At 42.1% G+C, this 18,304-nt stretch overlaps 1 protein-coding gene across 5 annotated transcripts; it reads left to right on the top strand.

The window, feature by feature from the left end:
* Positions 1 to 219: 219 nt before the first annotated feature.
* LOC115582732 (potassium voltage-gated channel subfamily A member 10) lies at positions 220 to 17,911 on the top strand. Of its 5 annotated transcripts, XM_030418894.1 has the most exons (3): positions 220 to 2,661; positions 3,703 to 6,662; positions 13,072 to 17,911. In XM_030418894.1, the coding sequence occupies exon 3, from the start codon at positions 13,241 to 13,243 to the stop codon at positions 14,906 to 14,908; it is 1,668 nt and encodes a 555-aa protein (XP_030274754.1). In that variant the 5' UTR covers positions 220 to 2,661; positions 3,703 to 6,662; positions 13,072 to 13,240; the 3' UTR covers positions 14,909 to 17,911. The 5 variants fall into 5 exon arrangements, with proteins under 5 accessions (XP_030274754.1, XP_030274753.1, XP_030274756.1 ...); XM_030418893.1 differs by having other exon boundaries at positions 220 to 6,662; XM_030418896.1 differs by lacking the exons at positions 220 to 2,661; positions 3,703 to 6,662 and adding an exon at positions 10,942 to 10,983.
* Positions 17,912 to 18,304: the final 393 nt, after the last annotated feature.

Below are 18,304 nucleotides of genomic sequence, written 5' to 3'. Positions count from 1 at the left end.
GTTTCTCCACTTTCTTTCACTGTACAAAAATGAAGCCAAAATATCCTTGCATGGGTGATGCACTCTCGCACCGGTGATGTGCGAGAGTGCATCACATTTTCAAGGCCAGGGTCTTTTTGGGTGATTGGGCGGTGCAGGTATTGATGGCTCAGCCATCAAACGGCCCGATTGGCTGCAACCCAGTCGCCAAAATCAATGTTGGTTAAGTACCAAATCACATATTAGCTAAAACTGAATGCTTCCTTATGTTTCGACTTCACGTTTGTTCAGGATGGCGTCATACCCTCTCTTCACAGCAAGGAATAACTAATGAGGAACTAAACTTATCCGAAAAATGAACAGAAACATTCATGTAAATCGGCATGATAAGGAAAATAAGGACAAGGAACATTTATTTGACGTGTACTTTGAATTTTTTGTCATGTCATTGATCTCAGTGGTAGTCAGGAGAGACGGTTAGCTTAGCTCCCAAAATATGGTCATTTCTTTAACATTTTTTATAGCTGTTTACACCAGAATATAAAGTATAAACGCCAGCCAGAGGGATTTATCACACAGCAACCCATAAGTTATCAGTCAGCATTCATTAATGTAATAAAGCCACACTAAAGCCACAAATAAATCATTTCAGGTTATATGTATGCAGTATGCAGCACCTCAGATGGTATAAAACACCACACACCATGAACATGAAATATTGATAAATGAAGGGAAGTCAGTGGATGTTTATGAAGGCTGAGAAGAGAAGTGAAAGCTCCTTAAAGCATTTTGTCAGGTCCTAAACTCTCCATCGTATTCAAAAAGACTGATATGAATGTGGTCACCAAAAGACACGTGGTAATGACGGATTAAAACAAGTGTTAAAATAACATGTTAAAATAAGTGAAAATGAGTCGGATAAATCTTTGTTCGGGATCATTTTTCCTCATTCACTTGACTTAAGGTGGAAACTGAATCCTTGCTGTTGGCTACAGCTGATGGAGGCCACTTCCAACATCCCGACCAGTGAAAGAATGTCAGAGGCTTTAAATATCCCGTACGAGTTAATATTTTATCAACATCTCAGTCCCGGGGCCTCTCCCCTTTTACATCCCACTTCCAGCTCTGAGATTGTGCACAGAGCAGGAGCAGGAAATCTGTACAGCCTCCAACTGCAGCGCATTTAGTTTAGACCAACCAGCAGCTTTTTTTTACCTTCCCTCCACCTTCTCCTCGCTCACGTATGTTATCTGTGTTGAAACTAATTCAACTTCCTCCTGCTTATCAGTTCGGTGATGCATGATCCCTTATAGAAGACGCTGGATCTTATCACGACAGATATGAAACAGTGTGGAATTGTTTCATCAGAATGATTAGGACAAGGAGTAATTATTCGGAGAAAAATGAAGTCTTGATTAAACAAGGACATTCAAATGTGCTTCATAAGCAGTCCAGTGTGGAGTGACAAACAGAGAATCAGCTCCTGTGTGTGTGTTTGTGTGTGTGTGTGTGTGTGTGTGTGTGTGTGTGTGTAGAGGGTGAACGCGTCCCAGTGCACTCACGGAGCTTATTCATTATGTATGCAATGATCTCTTGATGAAGAGAAGGCCGTCTCGCCTCAAACAAAGTACCGTCATCGCCGTGCAGATGACGCCGCTTCTGTTCCTTTGCCCAAATACACCACAAAGAAAGAGGACGAGCCGTGCATGTGTGTGTGTGTGTGTGTTCATGGATGTTTGTGTTTGTGTGTGTCAGTGTTGGTTTAGAGGGAATTCTACATCAGCTGCCCTAGAAATCCCCACACCTTCAGGGACAACTATGGTTAATTACAACGTGGGTCCTCTTATAGCCTTGTGTTGGCCATCAGTCATCACAAGGATGGTGTTAATGGTTATAACATCGGTGTACTCGCTCTCTTGAGTTTTGGGATCATCGCAACGAGAGAAAACTAATGTTAATGGCAAAACTATCTAAAAATCCATCCATTCATTTAAAGGCCAATTCATTGGTTACCCAGACGTGGCCCCATGTACAGAGGCTGTGTCTTCTCCACAGCGGCCCGAGGTTCGAATCCAAACCATGGCCCTTTGCTGCATGTCATGCCTCCTCTCTCTCTTGTTGGTAAGGAATTTTGGTTGCAGCCAGTAGCTGAGTTTCGGCTAAAGCTATTAAAAATGCTAACGATAACGTCGCAAAAGCCCAGTTACCTCCAACAACAACTTCTCCGGCTGGCTTCTAATTACTCGAAGATGGCGAATGGGTGTAACTCTCCATTTATGAGCACAGCAGTGGCTGCAGGTGTGCAAATGTCAGCTGCTGCAGGGGCGATGCTCTCAAACATGATGCACTCAGCTTTTTATATTTCCCTGTCTGACCGTGATTTGATGCAGGGGTGACGTCTCGCTCTTTCTCTTTATAACGTCACTCTGAAGAGGCGCTTTGAGGTACCAAAATTTGGCACTGATTGATTTCTCTTGAATCAGTATTTGGTACCAACATAACTCGGCTGGGTCCCCTAAAAGTACCTAGTTTGGTACCTAACCCTGCTATCTAAGACATGCTCAGTCTAATATTACCTCTGTTTAAGCTCTGTTGTTGGTTTCAGCTCCTGAAGGAAAGATCTGAATGTCCCACTCCGTTCCCCGGCTACCTCGTCTGAGCTGCCCTGCAGCTGGAAACAAGGTTGGTGAGTGTGGACTAGGGGTAACACTTTTTCAGATTGCCGATAAAATAAACGTATTTAAAAATGTGCTACTTTGGCTCTGATGCAGAATCTTGTCACACAATGTCCCCAACAACTACAGTGTTTCATTGTTAACACGTCACAATTAACAGCCTATAAACACTCAAATAATCTGAATCTGCAAAGTAACTAAATCTATCAAATAAATGTAACAGAAAATCAAAATACTCAAGTAAACTACCTCAAAATTGCACTTACGAAACAATACTTTTACTATTACTTTCCTTTATTTTATCACTGGTTGTTGGGAAGACTTTCATATTAATTGCAAATTAATATCTGTCCCAAAAATTGGTTTTCACTCTCCTTGATTTCTAATAATCAGTATTGGTATTGGCCCTGAAAAAGCCATATTGGTCGACCCTCTAGTGAGACTGGGGGCTGTAAAACCAAAACAATTAGCTGAAAGAAGCTAAAACCCTCCACCATGACCTACTTCTTTCACCTTAGACCCACAAGACTGCAGCTTTAACTGTTACTCAGCCCAGTTTTTTCTGCCCTAAATAAAATAACGATAAAAAGCGAATGTCTGTATTATCATGGAAGAGACTGGAGCCAGTTGCTGCTGACATAATGGGGTTCCTGGGTGGAGCTTTTTTTTTGTCAGGTGCAAGCAGCAGGGAGGAGAGATAGTGAAGGAGGTTTTAGCAGCTTGCCTTCATTTATTATTCATGTTTGATCAAAGAGAGTGATGCAGTAGAAACCTCTCAGTGGTGAACAATGCTCTAATACAGTGGAAGAAATTTGTTATATCATGTATGTTGCAACAAGCCTACTTCTACAAAGTGCTCGCGCAGAAAAGGGTGGAGTATTATTTCCAACGCGGCATGTTGTTGAGTGATCAATGCAGGCCCACAGAGAGAATACCTCCATGTATCAATAAACCACATTAACTCATTTGTAGACCCCCCGCGAACGTGTGTGAAAAAACCAGCGCGATGACAATCTGAAAGATTTATAGCTACTCCATTTTCCCCAAGCAGTGACCCATGCAGCCACACCATGGCAACAATGGCCGACAATGTTCCACTGGATAAGAAGATACCCGGTGTTCAGACTTGAATACCTGTCCGTCTGTCCCCAGTAACACGGCAGCGACCAGAGCTTTTCAGCACCTTTGGGACACACATGCCTGGGTATCTGATTCCTGCACATACCAATACGCAGAGGCTACGCGACGCAACCAGAAACCTCATGAGGATTCAACACAAGGGTTTGGTGCAGAAATATTTTATAAGCCAAGAAGAAATGTTGTTCCAGGAGAGAGTATTAGCAGAACTGTGTGGGTTTTAAGAGCTGCACTCTGGTGATAAGGCGTACAATGGCCTCAAACGAAAAGGAATGTGAGAGATGGAAGCTGAATGTTGATTATTTTGAAACCATTTATTAGTTTACTATGTTTGTTTTTAAATGAATATTGGCTCATCAAATACCACTTATCACCGGGACCTCCAACCAATATTCTTGCAATTCTCTGTAAGCTGATTTTGAAAATAATGCTCCCATGCATAAGAGTGCAATCGACTATCAGGCATAGACAGAAAAATGGTCACTTAACAGAGTAAAAACAACATTCTGCAGACTTGCTCTCGGCTCTGTGAAGCTTTATTTTCTGTAGTGACAGCGATGTTGCAATATTTAAGAACTGACCATCTAGCAGGTCATGCTGCACACAAATATGGCTGCAGTGTATCACCAGAGTAGCTGCTAACTGTAGCCGCTCTTAGCTAGTTAGCTCAGTTAGTCGTTCAGCTAGAGGAAGTGTGGCTCTTGTTTACACCACCAGCTAAGAAGTTAACTTCAGTGAAGTTGTACACAATACACAGACATCTTTGACACAGCGTCAAACTGATTTTGTCATTCTGTTGATAATTTAAGATATTTTAAGTGTCTTAAACTAATATTCTTACATGTTGCACCTGTGTTAATGTTAGCATGCTACCATCCTGGAAATGACAATGCTAACATGCTGATGTTTAGCAGGTATAATGTTTACCATAAACATCTTAGTTTGGCATATTAGCATGCTGATATTTGCTTGTTAGCACTAAAAAATTGTTTTTCAGGTGCTGTGAGTTGGACCAATTGTCAGATGATCTCTAAGTTTGGCATTAAGTCGTCACCATCTTGGTTTCTTTGGAGCCAGAAGGACGAGCAGACACACCATGGTAGCAACTCGTCAATCACAAGGTATCCACAACCTAAAGAAAACCTGCTTTATCATCTTTTTTTACTCTAAGCAGGACAATAATTTACAAAACAGATATCATGCCATGTTGAAGAAGACTTAAAACTAATGTTCAAGACCATAAAATCATTCACAAATAATTTACTGAGGTTATAAATCAAGTCGAAAGTAGCTGGGTCAGTTTCTCATGAGCTTACATACAGTTGGACTTTTTTAAAATCAGTTGAGTCGCCTCCTGCTGGCCATTAGAAAGAATGCATGTTAAAGGCACTTCCTCATTGGCTTCGCTTTTCAAACCCATTGCTCCATCCATATTTTTAACGTTGGCGGAGCAGAAAAAAACAGTGCTTGAAGAAAAAACAACATATTTTCTCATGTTTCTTGTCATCTTGGCCTGTGACCTCTTAAAATGAAGATGCTCCTTCCATATCTTTTACAGTTGGTGAGGAGAACACGAGTTTGTGTACCAAACTGTGTGCCAATACATACGATAGATGTTGAGATGTTTGACTGGATACGTGAAACCATTTTGAAATCATTTTAATCCATTTTGAGATTTAGTCTGGAGCTAAGTGAATTTCAGTCTGTGATCACAGTGGTAGACTGACCAATAGACAGACATCGCCATCCTCAAAACCAAATAACAGAGTAGACAAACTTTGTTTGTGTCTATGTGATGCTACAACCCAAGAACATGTCTGTCACTGATGTTTTTTTCTTTTCCACCCCCCGCTGACTTTCAACAAAGACTAAATGGAGAACAGAGAGGGCAGAGAGGTGAACACACACCTGGCGTGTGACCAGCGAATCCTACGCACGAGTGTGAAATATGATAGAGAGCCAAGCAAGAGCACCTGGCAGGCAGACAGACAGGTTCAGGACTTTACTAGCAATGAGAAAAATGAGCCCCATGCTGCACAAACAGGACTTCACTTTAGTTTCTGGCAAGTAAAGTGACATCTAATGACCTCGGGTGAAGGTCTCGCAGATTTTGCACTCCATGAAAAATCTTGTGTCTCCGACTGTAAACACTGACATAAAAACGATGTGAATGGGAAGCACTTTGGGGATTTATTTGACTTGCGTGTTATCCAGACTGACTGAATCGACTGAGTTGCTGAAAAAAAAATCTGTCTTGTTTATGGGGTATTTAATTGTAACTGCCCAGCCTTCTGTCAAAACCTCAGAGATTTACACCAGCTCCTTAAGACCCTGCCTTAATCTGAGAGGATGTGTGTGCGAGTCAGGACAAGCTTTTTTTTCACCGCTGGATACCAAGGTAAATTCATTTAATGCTTGTTCCTTTTAAAACTAATATAGTGTGTGATCATTTTTAAATAAGCAACATTTAAAAGAGGTTTATACATTAATGATTTTTAAGGCAGTTTCTAAATAGATGCTGTTAAATTTAAGAAGTTAAACCAATAAATAAAGTGATTATTTGATTCTTTTTATTGTCAGAGTGTGATAGAGGTTAAAGCATTATTGAAGGTAATTAATTATTAGTTATCACATTAAAGAATTAAAGAAATTCGATGCTTAAAGGCTTTGTGATGCATTTTTTTGTCCAGCCATCGTAGCTGAATGTTGAATAATCCCAATCTGATGAATCTCACTGATAATTTCTCACTGTAATAATGTTTTGTTCACTCCAGCAGGCCATATGGGAACATGAGGAGGAGGCCCGGTGTAACTCAGGAGGCTTTGGACGAGCTCGGATCGCCTGCAGCCATGGAACCTCCCCGTCCAACGGTGAGCAATGTTTGTTGTCAAAATAGTGGGTGGTGTGTGTGGCATTCATCCTCCCTGTATGATCGCTGGAGGGAAAATTATCCCTCCTTGCTGCGTGCACTCGTGCTTTGAAGGAATTTACAGTGTGGGATGAATTCACAGCACACATGGGCCGCTGCTGAAGGATGTTTTTGTGCTCCAAGAGAAAAAGAAAGTGTAATTTAATCAGTGAGTTTAAACCACGGAGGATTGCCGTGTTAAATGTTGTGGCTGTGGCGTGATTGGTTTGTTGTGAACACACTCACCTCCCCCTCCCCTCTCCCCGCCCCGCCGCTGCGTCGGGTCCAAGGAGTCATCCAAGATTAGCACTTGTCTTTTGATTAGTGAGGCTGGAAACAATCCAGACATTTCAATTAAGTCCATAGTATTTAGTCTGCTCATCTATGAGGGTGATTCTCGGGGCTGATCTTCTGTGTTGCATAATCTCCTTAGTGGAGTAACAGTCGTCAGCTGCAAATCCTCAGTCCAAAACAATGAAGGCAAGAGTGAAATCACAGAGGACAGAAAACTGTTTTTACTAACCATTATTCCTTCAAGAATTTACTGATGGACAAGCTGATTTAAAGTCTTATGCTATACTCATAAGTGTGTTTTGTTTATTATTCGTCTATTCTTTACTGTGTTTGACCTTCACGGTGCAGAATGATGTGTGTGCAGAGTTTGACACTAGAAGGCTGATTTTACACTCATCCTGAAGACGAGGGGGACGTTTCTTTGCACTCACTATGAATCTCGTGAACGTATGAGCAGGACTTTGTGACACCCCATCCTGGTCCAATATGTAACTTCCCACCAATGTGATGGGGAAATCCAAAACACTTCTGTGCTTGTGCACAGACAGAGGGGCTTTGCAGAGGAGATGTACAGATTAAGGAGTTTTCAATTAAGAAGAGACCAATGTGCTTTAGTATTTTTTATAATAAAGCGCTATTAAAAGTACCCCAAAACATACTTAAAAGTAAAGATATCATGTTAAAATATGACTTTGTTAAAAGTGAAAGTCACCTCATCTATAAGGATACTAAGGAAATATAAAATGTGACAAGCTGTATTGCAATAAGGTTATTACCACTAAGTGTCATCTTAGTGAACCATTTACAGTAAACTGTGTCTATAATGTGAGGTAACACTTCGCTAATTGACTTGTAAAACTCAGGAGGTAAAGGGCAGGAATATCACCACGTTTTCAGTTTGTTACAGGAAGCAAGGGGAGATAGAGGAGGGATGACATGCATCAAACTGAGATGTTTATAAGAGGTTATATGAACGCTGCTGCTGCCCGGAACTGTCTACAAGACACGGCATAGCAAGGCATGACATGATAGAACGTGATCAATACTGAAAGAAATTCAGTTACACATTATACTTGCTTGGCTGACTCCATAGACCCTCAAGGTACCAGGGGGTCTCTGATTGTATTCTGTAAAGTCTTCTTAAAAATTTCCAGTAGTGTCACTGTTACAAATGTTGAAACTTAGTCTCGAACTGCGGTGCCTTTTCTGCCTCATCGCCTTTAACTCCTCCACCTCCTGATTTTACAGTCAAGACATAAACTTGCAATCTAAATGTGATACGGCACTAGAAATGTCAACATGGTACTTATGACTACGACATGTACTAAAGTGAAGGTATCACTGTTTTCCAGAAACGTTAACTGCGAACATTGAACTGCCAAACCAAATAATAAGCTCCAAAAGAACTGAATGATAATGAATATATATTTCAATCATATTTATTCTTATACACTCTTACATTTATGTTCTTATGACCTCACCCAGATATCAAATGAACCCTTAAGGGATCCCAAACATGTGACTGAGAAAACACTGATCACTGAGCCACTCACCCTGAATCCATATGAGCTTGTGGCACTCTGCCATTTAACATTACCCAACACTGTTGTTCAAGCTGTGTGGGGGTTTTATATACTGTAGCTGCTGTGCCCTTGTGTGCTCGTGACCCAACCTTGTATGGTATTTGCAGTGAGGAGAAGCCCTGCCACAATATATAGGATTACTAGACTGGAATAACCAGCTGCCTTTACAACAGATATACGATTACCAGGCTGGAATATCTAATCCGAGCTCCCTGACATGCACTTTGAAATCCTGTCACCCTTAATGGATGAGCATATGGGCTAATCAGCTAGAATTACATAGATCATGTGCACAAGATGAGATTTTGTTACGTGTGACTGTCATTTCCGAAAGAGCGTAGTGTCCAAATCAAATCAGAGACAATAAGACAATGAAACTGAAAGCAAAAGTCAGACAGAAGATCGTCGCGCTGGGAAAGGGCTGCAGCAAAAAATTACTTTCATTATTGATTTATCTGTTGATTATTTTCTAGATCAGTGGGTCTATTCATGAAAAAAGTCCAAGTTGATGTCTTTGTCAATCCAAAATCCAAAGATATTCAATTTTATATGATAAAATATACAGAGAAAAGGAGGAGAGGCTGTTATTTTTGCATTAAAAACTACTGTAAATATTAATCAAGTGATGAAAAAAGTTTATCGCTGTAGCAAAGTTTGGATCTAACATTTACGTTCATCGTCAAATAAGAAGCAGAACAAGTGATATATATGGACTCGAGTACCTTCATCACTCAGGTGGTTGTAATCTGCATGACTGAGAGTTAATCTACTCTCAGATTGGACCAATCAGAGCAGCGTAATTATGATTGACTGTAAATTTAAGATGACTAATTGCATTTGGAAAGCGTACGAAATCCGTTTGGTTATACCGTAGCACACCTGACCAGCTGAGGGACATGTGGTCAATCCACCTTCACCGAAGAAAGTTTCACGTGAAGAAGTCTGTTGTGATGAGGCGGCTTTAATCCATGTTTTCAAACAAAGAGTAATGTGAGAGGCGTTGCCGATGGTGATGAATCCGCAGGAAATCCTCAACTGAACCTACAGATCCGCTGGCTTTACAGAGCTTAAAACTGAGTTTCAGTTCATTGTTTGTTGTCAGAGATGAAGCTCTGCGCTCTCCCACTGGACATAAACTTAGCAGACAGACACAGTTAGTGACTAGCTAGTAAACATGGTAGAGACCAAAAACAGAGCTAAAATAAGGGTAAATACTGGACACACAGATGTTGATCTGCAACAGATGTTTATAATACTTTATAAATGGTTTATAAATACTATTTGTTTCATCTGTGATAATGATAAAGTTGTAATCAGAAACCTTTTCTGTTGCTTTTTAACAACGAAATAACTTTCAACTAAAGTGTAATTATCTACAGATGTATCATTTGTTGCTGATGGTTATTATAAAGTGTTACCTGCTGAACAACATGTACACTTCCTCCCTTCAGAGCTGAGGTTGGACTTTATTTTCCCTGAACAAACGTTACTATTCCTGTCAGGCGTCCATGGCTCAAAGTCGAGCTCTATAAAGGTGTGCAGGAGGTGTTCATACCGCTGCAGCGTCAGTATAGTTTGCACACAAGCATGCTGATGGAGGAACTGCTTTGTCAACACAGTCTGTTAACGGGTAAGGTGACAGTGTCATCGGGGGGAGGGCTGGACGCAGGGAGGGAGGGAGGGAGGGAGGGAGGAGGGATGAATGATGGATCGCAGGCTGTGTAGAAGGACAGAGGGGAGGGACGTTATTCCTCTGGTACGCTGACAGTACTCCTGAGAGGAGTGACACTGCAGTAGCTGCAGTCCATCTCACCCATTTACCTCCCCTCTCCCACTTTTACTGACACAAATCGTTTTGCCGGGTGGACGGATCGATTATTTACCCTCTCAGTCTGACTGCGATGCTCCCCCTCACTGTCCATCCTCCTGTCCGTCACAGATTCTATTACGAGGTGTTTAAGTGACAGGTCATGCTTCAGCTGACTGCCTTCTCAATGACATGTCCAGGACATGAAAGAGAAAGATCCCTGTATTATATATGGAGCATGTTGAGTCAGCTGAGTGATGATCCCTGCATCCCTCTAGTCTGTGTTTATGAACCAACCTGAGTGCGTATCTCAGGTAAAAAACAACAACAAACAAAGATCCTCTCCACTGATGCACATGTACGTGATGTTCCCGTGGGGACACATTGCTAGATTCCCGGAGGTGACTCTGCCTGATGATGTATAGCAAAGTGCAGGCTGTAAAGTCTTAAAACAGTTTTGTTTGACCTTGAAGCCATGTGCCTGCAGTGGTGCTGCTCGCGCCGCAATGTTACAGAGGACCAGCAGACAGCCAAACTCCAGGCTGCAGCAGAGAGATGAGGGAATGATTTCCGTCTTCAGGCAACTGGTTCTCTGTCAGGTAACACAATATTCAACCTATGATGCCAAATTGGCCGCCCTTCTGAGGAAGTCGAAGATTAACTGTGATTAAAGTTTTTTTTCCGCTCCTCTGGAGAATTCAGCAGAGCTAAAAAAAAAAAAAAGAAAGAAAGTGAAGCCTTTTTTTTTGTAATTTTCAGGCAGAATTTTTCAACAGAGCTGCTTTATTAATGTGACAGACCCTCCAGCAGCTGGAGTTGGTGAGGACAACTGAAATCGAAAACACACGACCACATCTGTGTTCTTGGAAAAGGGACAGTTTTTACTCTCAACCCTCTCACAAATCTATACTTATCACCTCTAGAGTGAATGTGTGCCTTGAATAGCATCCGTCAATACAACTGATTCTGGTGTACCTGTGTTTTATGGATTTGCATTAGCACCGAAACACGGTGAACAGGATAAACGTCTGATGGAGACTGGTGGGAAACCTTTGTGACACTTTTAAAATGTCAATAAGATTCCTCTCCACGTCAGCCTGTGTTACCAAAGATGTAAACAAGAGCGAGCTGAAGCCCCCGGGCAGATGTGCGCTGCTGCAGGTATTGAGAGCTATATGACAAGTCCTGTAACAGGGGAAGAATAGAGCATAATCCCCAAGGTGAGGGTGGATTGGATGATCCCGCATGTGGATGCTTACTCTGCAGGAAAGAGGGGAGTAAGAGTGGGTCCCTACTCTCCCTTTCGCCACATCAAACAGCGATTGGCTCCTGCAGAGTAAATCTTCCTATCAGAGGAGCCACCTATACCGTCCTCACTTATCCCACTGACGGAGGAGGGAGCAGGGAGAACAAAGCCAGGTGACCCCCACATTCAAAATCCAGTGAGTTTGTGTTTGCCTGTGTTTGTGTTTGCGTGTGTGTGTGTGCGCATGTGTACGTCTGCATGCGCATGTGGGTACCTCTGGCATCTCTGGTTTCTTATAGGGTGTTAAATTACCCAATGGGAGCTTTAATAGAGCTAGAGACACTCTTGATTGTGAGTCTGGATGAGGGAGAGATTGAAGGGAGGAAGGGGGAGCACAGCGGAGCTGCCAAGCAGGGTAGAGAGGGCACAAGAACTTCTGCAGAGCCAGGGACAATGGGTGAGTGGTGCGGACATCTGCGCACAGCTGGATTTAAACTGTACACTTAATTAGACATGTATTTTCATGTAATTGCGGGCGATTTGTTGTGAATTTGTTGTGTCTTTGAATGTTTGCTCAGTGTGAGAAAAGGCTGAGTTAGTTCAGTGGGACATTTTTCGTAGTTTAGCAGCGAGGAGTTGCTATTAGAAATGTTTTTTTACGATGCAAAGATGTGGCTCTAACAGCACTTTTCTGCCTTCTGCATCCTCAACTGTCCTTTCTCCTGGACTCAATAACCCGTCTTTGCTGACACGGCACAATCAATACATGTATTTTTTGCATAAGCCCTATCATGATGTCCTTACATAAGACGTTTCAATCCTATATCCTCTTCTGTTACGTTATCTGCTACGATGCAAGTGGAAATAGAATCAGATGAGTCTCTCGGAGTACGCAGGGCCCCTCGGTGTCAAGTGGACACAGAGGTTACAGCTTAAACGCGTGTGTCAGGATTTGGTTACCTGTCCGAACCGGACAAATCTAATAATAAACAGCTACAGAGAGATAAAGTAAACGTGATGCTGATAGACTACCTCGAACAGGACTGAGATGGATAAAGTGAGACGGTGGTTAGAAAGAGAGAGATTCAAATGTTTTTGACACGTTTCAGTCAGAAGTGAAGACTCAGATGTTTTTTGTCTGTTTTTCTCCATGAGGAAATTAAACATGTTTGACTTTGTGGCACATGATCAGCAATATTACCATCCATACCCTGTGTAAGCACCTTCACAGACGATCTTGCACAGTCTGTGTTTTCGATCTGTTTGTGGGAGTGATTTGGGGGGAAAAAAAATAACTGTACAAGCAGAGTATCAGATTGCAACTTCTCTGCTGAAGTAAACAGGAGCTGACAGAAAAACCTCTTTACCAACAAAACTGTATTGCACTATTTAACAAAATTTAACACAACTTTGCTTTTTTTTTACCCCTCCTCTTTTACAGATTATACAGAGGACTGACTCCAAAAGAGGGATACAGCTGCCTGAATGATAGTCAGGAGGAGGGAGGCCCTGCCAGGATCTTCAGCGTGGCACTGTTCGTGGTGTCCCCTCTGCCTCCTGCACTTGAACCGGGCTGATAGGCGGAGCTGTGGATAGGGACAACACAGGGGATGGAGGTGCCGCTTGTTAATTTTGAAAACATGGATGATGTCGGCATCAACCTGGGAGACCCGAATGACTCCGGGTACCCGACATCGCCAACCTCAGAGGCCCCCGATCAGAATCTCTTCCCCCTACAGTCGCCGCATAGAGGACGACGTGGACATTCGTCTGGTCAGGAGGGGTTGTCACCGTCCACTCCCCCGACTCTGACCACTAAAGCGAACTCCAGCAGCGCCAGTTTGATCTCTAACCTGAAGCTCCTGATCAACAGCGAGTCCCCCACTGACAGCGTCTTCAGTAAGATGGCGAAGGATTGCTACGAGAATGAAGATTTGTTTGAAAGGCACTGCATGGAAGAAAAAGACGAGAAAGTCGTCATCAATATTTCGGGCCTTATGTTCGAGACCCAACTCAGCACCCTGAATAAGTTCCCCGAGACGCTGCTCGGCGACCCCATGAAGAGGATAAGCTACTTCGACCCCATGAAAAACGAGTATTTTTTTGACAGGAACCGGCCGTCGTTTGATGGTATTCTGTACTACTATCAGTCAGGAGGGAGAATCCGCAGACCGGCCAACGTTCCCTTAGATGTGTTCGCAAATGAAATCGTTTTCTACGAGTTGGGTCATGAGGCGATGGAGCAGTTTCGCGAAGACGAAGGGTTTATCAAAGAGCCAGAGGTCCTTTTGCCCACCAACGAACTCCAGCGACAGTTCTGGCTCCTGTTTGAATACCCAGAGAGCTCCAGTGCGGCCAAATCTGTAGCTCTGGTTTCTGTGTTTGTCATCGTCATTTCCATTTTCATCTTCTGCCTGGAGACTCTGCCAGAGTTTAGGGAGGACAATGACTTTACCCCGGCTTTAACCCAAATGATCAACGGGACCCAAGATGCTCCTCATCCCGCCGCCAAAGACGTGATGGCGTATTTCACAGACCCCTTTTTCATTGTGGAGACTATTTGCATCATCTGGTTCTGCTTTGAAGTCGGCGTCCGTTTCGTGGTGTGCCCCAGCAAGCGCGATTTCTTCAACAACATCATGAACACCATTGACATAGTCTCTATAATTCCATACTTTGTAACCCTGGGAACGGAGCTGGCTACGACCCCTGACGATGACATGAACTCTGGTCAGAACATGTCCCTGGCAATCTTAAGAATCATCCGTCTGGTGAGAGTTTTCAGAATTTTTAAGCTCTCCCGACACTCGAAAGGGCTCCAGATCTTGGGGCAGACCTTGAAAGCCAGCATGAGGGAACTTGGGCTGCTCATCTTCTTCCTTTTTATAGGAGTCATCCTATTCTCAAGTGCCATCTACTTTGCAGAAGTGGATGAGCCCCAGACGCAGTTTGTTAGCATCCCCGACGGCTTCTGGTGGGCCGTGGTGACGATGACCACTGTGGGATACGGAGACATGTGCCCCATCACGATGGGAGGCAAAATGGTCGGCACCCTCTGTGCCATTGCTGGTGTGCTGACCATCGCCTTGCCCGTCCCGGTCATCGTCTCCAACTTTAACTATTTCTACCACCGTGAGACTGAGCAGGAGGAGAAACAGATCATGGACGCGGCGGCGGAGGCCGCGCAGAAAATGTCAGCTGCGAACAAGTACGGAAGCACACCATCGCTTAACAAAAGTAACGGCACCTGGCAGAACGAGAAGAACGGCATGCACTGATGGGGAAACTACGCATTTATATCAAGGGCATGAAAAACACACGGACAAACACAACATATCCTGTAGTGAGATGAACTTATCTTTCTAACTATTTTGTACTGTGCTCACTGTTCCAGTATTAATAGGCACTGTGTGGTGAGACAGCCTTTAAACTGTCTGTCTGTCTGTCCGTGCGTCCATCTGTCTGTCTGCTTGTGGATGTGTCAAAGTGCAATTAACACAACTCAGCAACTATGTCAGTTAAGCTTGATGAGAGGGGCTGAAGGGTATAATTACCACCTTTTCATCCGGTGCAATACGAAGAAAAAAGAAATGTGATGGCTCATTTGTACTATAGACGTTTCGTCTCGTAGATTGTAGGAAACCATACGAGTGACAGGAAGAGTAAATTTGACCTTCAGGTCTGTGTAACAGTAAGTTTATCCCACAAACGAAATCACAAACGGTTTTGATGATCATTTAAACTGGAAGTATACTCCCGAGCTAGGATTACATCTCAGTTCCATGTCAGTCTCCACTTTGTCATTCTCAGCAAAAATCCAGACAGAACTTGGCACAAGTCTCAAGGTCAGGCAGAGTGAGTCCAGTGTAAGGCAAGAGGACATCAGCGCACACATTGTCCCATCAGCAGATCTATAGTTGTGAACGCTCAGCAGCCGACATCGCTTCTCCATATGACACAGCGTAACCATATCTGTGTGATAAATAGCTGGCAGGGTTAGTAGCCTGCGATTAGTCTCGTAGATAGGCTGCAAAGTATAAGTCGAACCCTGAAACTGCTTTGGCTGTATTATAGCACGTGCAGCGGTAGCATGCAGCAGTTCCAGTGTTCACATAATCACATAAATTGTTTAACAAAATGGTTTTCATTTTTATTATTTGGCATTTTACACCAGATTATGCAGGTTTGACTGTATAAGCAGTCACCTTCTAACTTGTTATTATAATATGAATTTACCCTTTAAAACCCATATCAACTAGTTGCACTCAATGTTTCTTTTTTCCACATATCGTTTAAGCACTTTTGGAGCGTTACCTCATCGATAACGCTTTGTATTAAAGTCCTTGTAATAAGTGTTAGTTAATAGGTAATAAGGTCCTTAAAACCATGTTTACACCAAAATTAGTGTGCATATGCAGGTTTTATAAAAGGGTGTAAACCTTCCTAAACAATCCTTTCCCATTGCCAGGACACAACTTTCTGTGTTTTATATCTTATGCCAAATTCATCATCATAGACATGTTAACAGTAGAAAAACTTGCTTTAAAAAGTCTTACATATATATTCATAATAATAGTCATAATATTCAGAATTAGACACATAGTTTTTTTGCAGAGCTGATGATGGAAGTTGCCTAGGAGAAAGACATCTCGCTTCCTTCTCATCTTTGTTGAGAGTTGCGTGTGTGCGGTACAGTTTTTTTATTGTCTTTAACTTCAGTCGCTCTTTCAAACTCAGCGCCAATTGAAAGATGTTTGCTGAAACGCTTGGACAGAGACAGGTGGAAAAATATTAACAAGCTTAACTTCAACACACATCATAGTGTTGCACCTGAAAGGGGGTGAAATTAAGCCTGCCACCTGGGTGTTGTGTTTTTATTATAGCCAACCAGATCTAGAGCTGATAAACATCCGTGACATTTGACGGATGAGTGAATGCCGATTGCACACATTCATATACAAGACAAAAGCTAGATGTTAGCAGGCTTTCTTGGGCTCTTTTTGTTGCAAAATTAAGATCAATACATTCCCTATTATGCATTTATTAGCAGTTAACTATGTACTTATTGTTTGTCAACTATGCTATGCAGGACACAGTCTTGACTGATTAAAAGAGGGGGTTCACATGTTGCTAGGAGCCTCACGTACCGAGGCTGAAAACTCTTGTTGCATGTCTCACAATCTTTAAAAGGCTAGTGAGTTTAAAATAAAGGAACTAATAAGGCATTGTTCTCACTGTCAATCCAATAACTGCAAAAAAGCAGTTAACTGTTAAAGAAAGCATGATAAATATAAAGTACGAATTAAGAAACAAACAAAAAGATAGTGAAGGTTTAACATTTAAATCGGACATTAATTAGTTTAACTAAATAAATGTATTTTTAATGCTATTATAAGAAACTCACAAGCCTTTCATAAACGTTCTTAAGCGTCTATAAACTGTTACCATGTTTCAAGTGCTTAGAAATGGCTTATAAAGTAACAAGAAACATGTTATCAATGTTAATAAGCATCTTATAAGGTATTATAAGACCATTATTTCCTATAAATCAATGGTTATAACAAGGACGTTGATATAAAGCTTTACCGAAATGGAAGACGAGATTCATATTTGTTATCAGACTTCAGAGATTCGAGGAGACACTCATGTATTTGAACATTTCTCCATTTACCTTCATTCTCTCATTTGTATTGCATGGCGTAGTGTGCCGAAATGAGGTTTAACTCTTACTATCAGTAACTAAGGGTTTGACATATTTACTGTAGCTAAATATATTCTAACATTTTTAATCATGTAGCGATTATCCTTGTGATAGGGAAAGCCAATACTTTGACCAGAATTTTTCAAAATGACGACATTTGTGTCTCATCAGGTGAAAAACGTGAATCCAAACTATATATGCATGCCACATTCCAGTCTTGAAAATGTACTGTATGTGAGTTTATTATACATATAAATACGGCTTGTATAGAAAAATGGCAGTGGGTGTAGTTGTAACACAATCAATGCCTTTATAATAATCCTACAATATGCAATAATGACGAGGCGCGGGCGGGAAACAAATGAATTCCACCTGTGGAGAGAGCAATACCTGTAAAAATGAAATGCAATAACGTGACGCCAGTTAGTCATGTTGGTACTCAGCACTTTACTATGTTATGAAGCACTAAATATGTGAGGACTTTTACTGTATGTGTCAACATTGTACAGTATACAATGTCATTATTTGTTTTATTTATCCTGTAAAGAGTGCCTTTCATTAAACGTGTATCTGAACTGTGCACAGTTTCCCTCTGGTGATTGCTCCCGTGACGTCGAGCAGATAAACTTTTTAGTTTGACGGTAATAGTGATGAATAGAGGTGTAAGTGTGGGTGCACGGCTGCAGGGCTGATACTCATTATCGCCTCGTGTCAGCTGTTATTAACGCCTGCTCGCTGCTGCTTCTCCGCACTGATGTCACGATGGCATCCCTCCTCTCCCTGCCTCTGCCTCTCTGCAGCTCTCTATTCAAAGAAAAGTCCTGTCTGAGAATGTGTCACATCACAAGAAGGAGAAAGAGAGTCGCATTGGTTGTTTGTTTTTTAAAAATATACATCTGGTGTCGTGGTGTCGATGGCAGACTGCAGGAGCAGACGTTTCTCACTGTGTGTTCTGTCGGCTAATTAGGAGATG

Source organism: Sparus aurata, chromosome 6, assembly GCF_900880675.1.
Source record: "Sparus aurata chromosome 6, fSpaAur1.1, whole genome shotgun sequence".
NCBI lineage: Eukaryota > Metazoa > Chordata > Actinopteri > Spariformes > Sparidae > Sparus > Sparus aurata.
This window is presented reverse-complemented; position numbering and strand designations above follow the sequence as displayed.

Bases quoted from the DNA above. Each gene is read 5' to 3' on its own strand.
- LOC115582732 (XM_030418894.1), top strand. From the start codon at position 13,241: ATGGAGGTGCCGCTTGTTAATTTTGAAAACATGGATGATGTCGGCATC.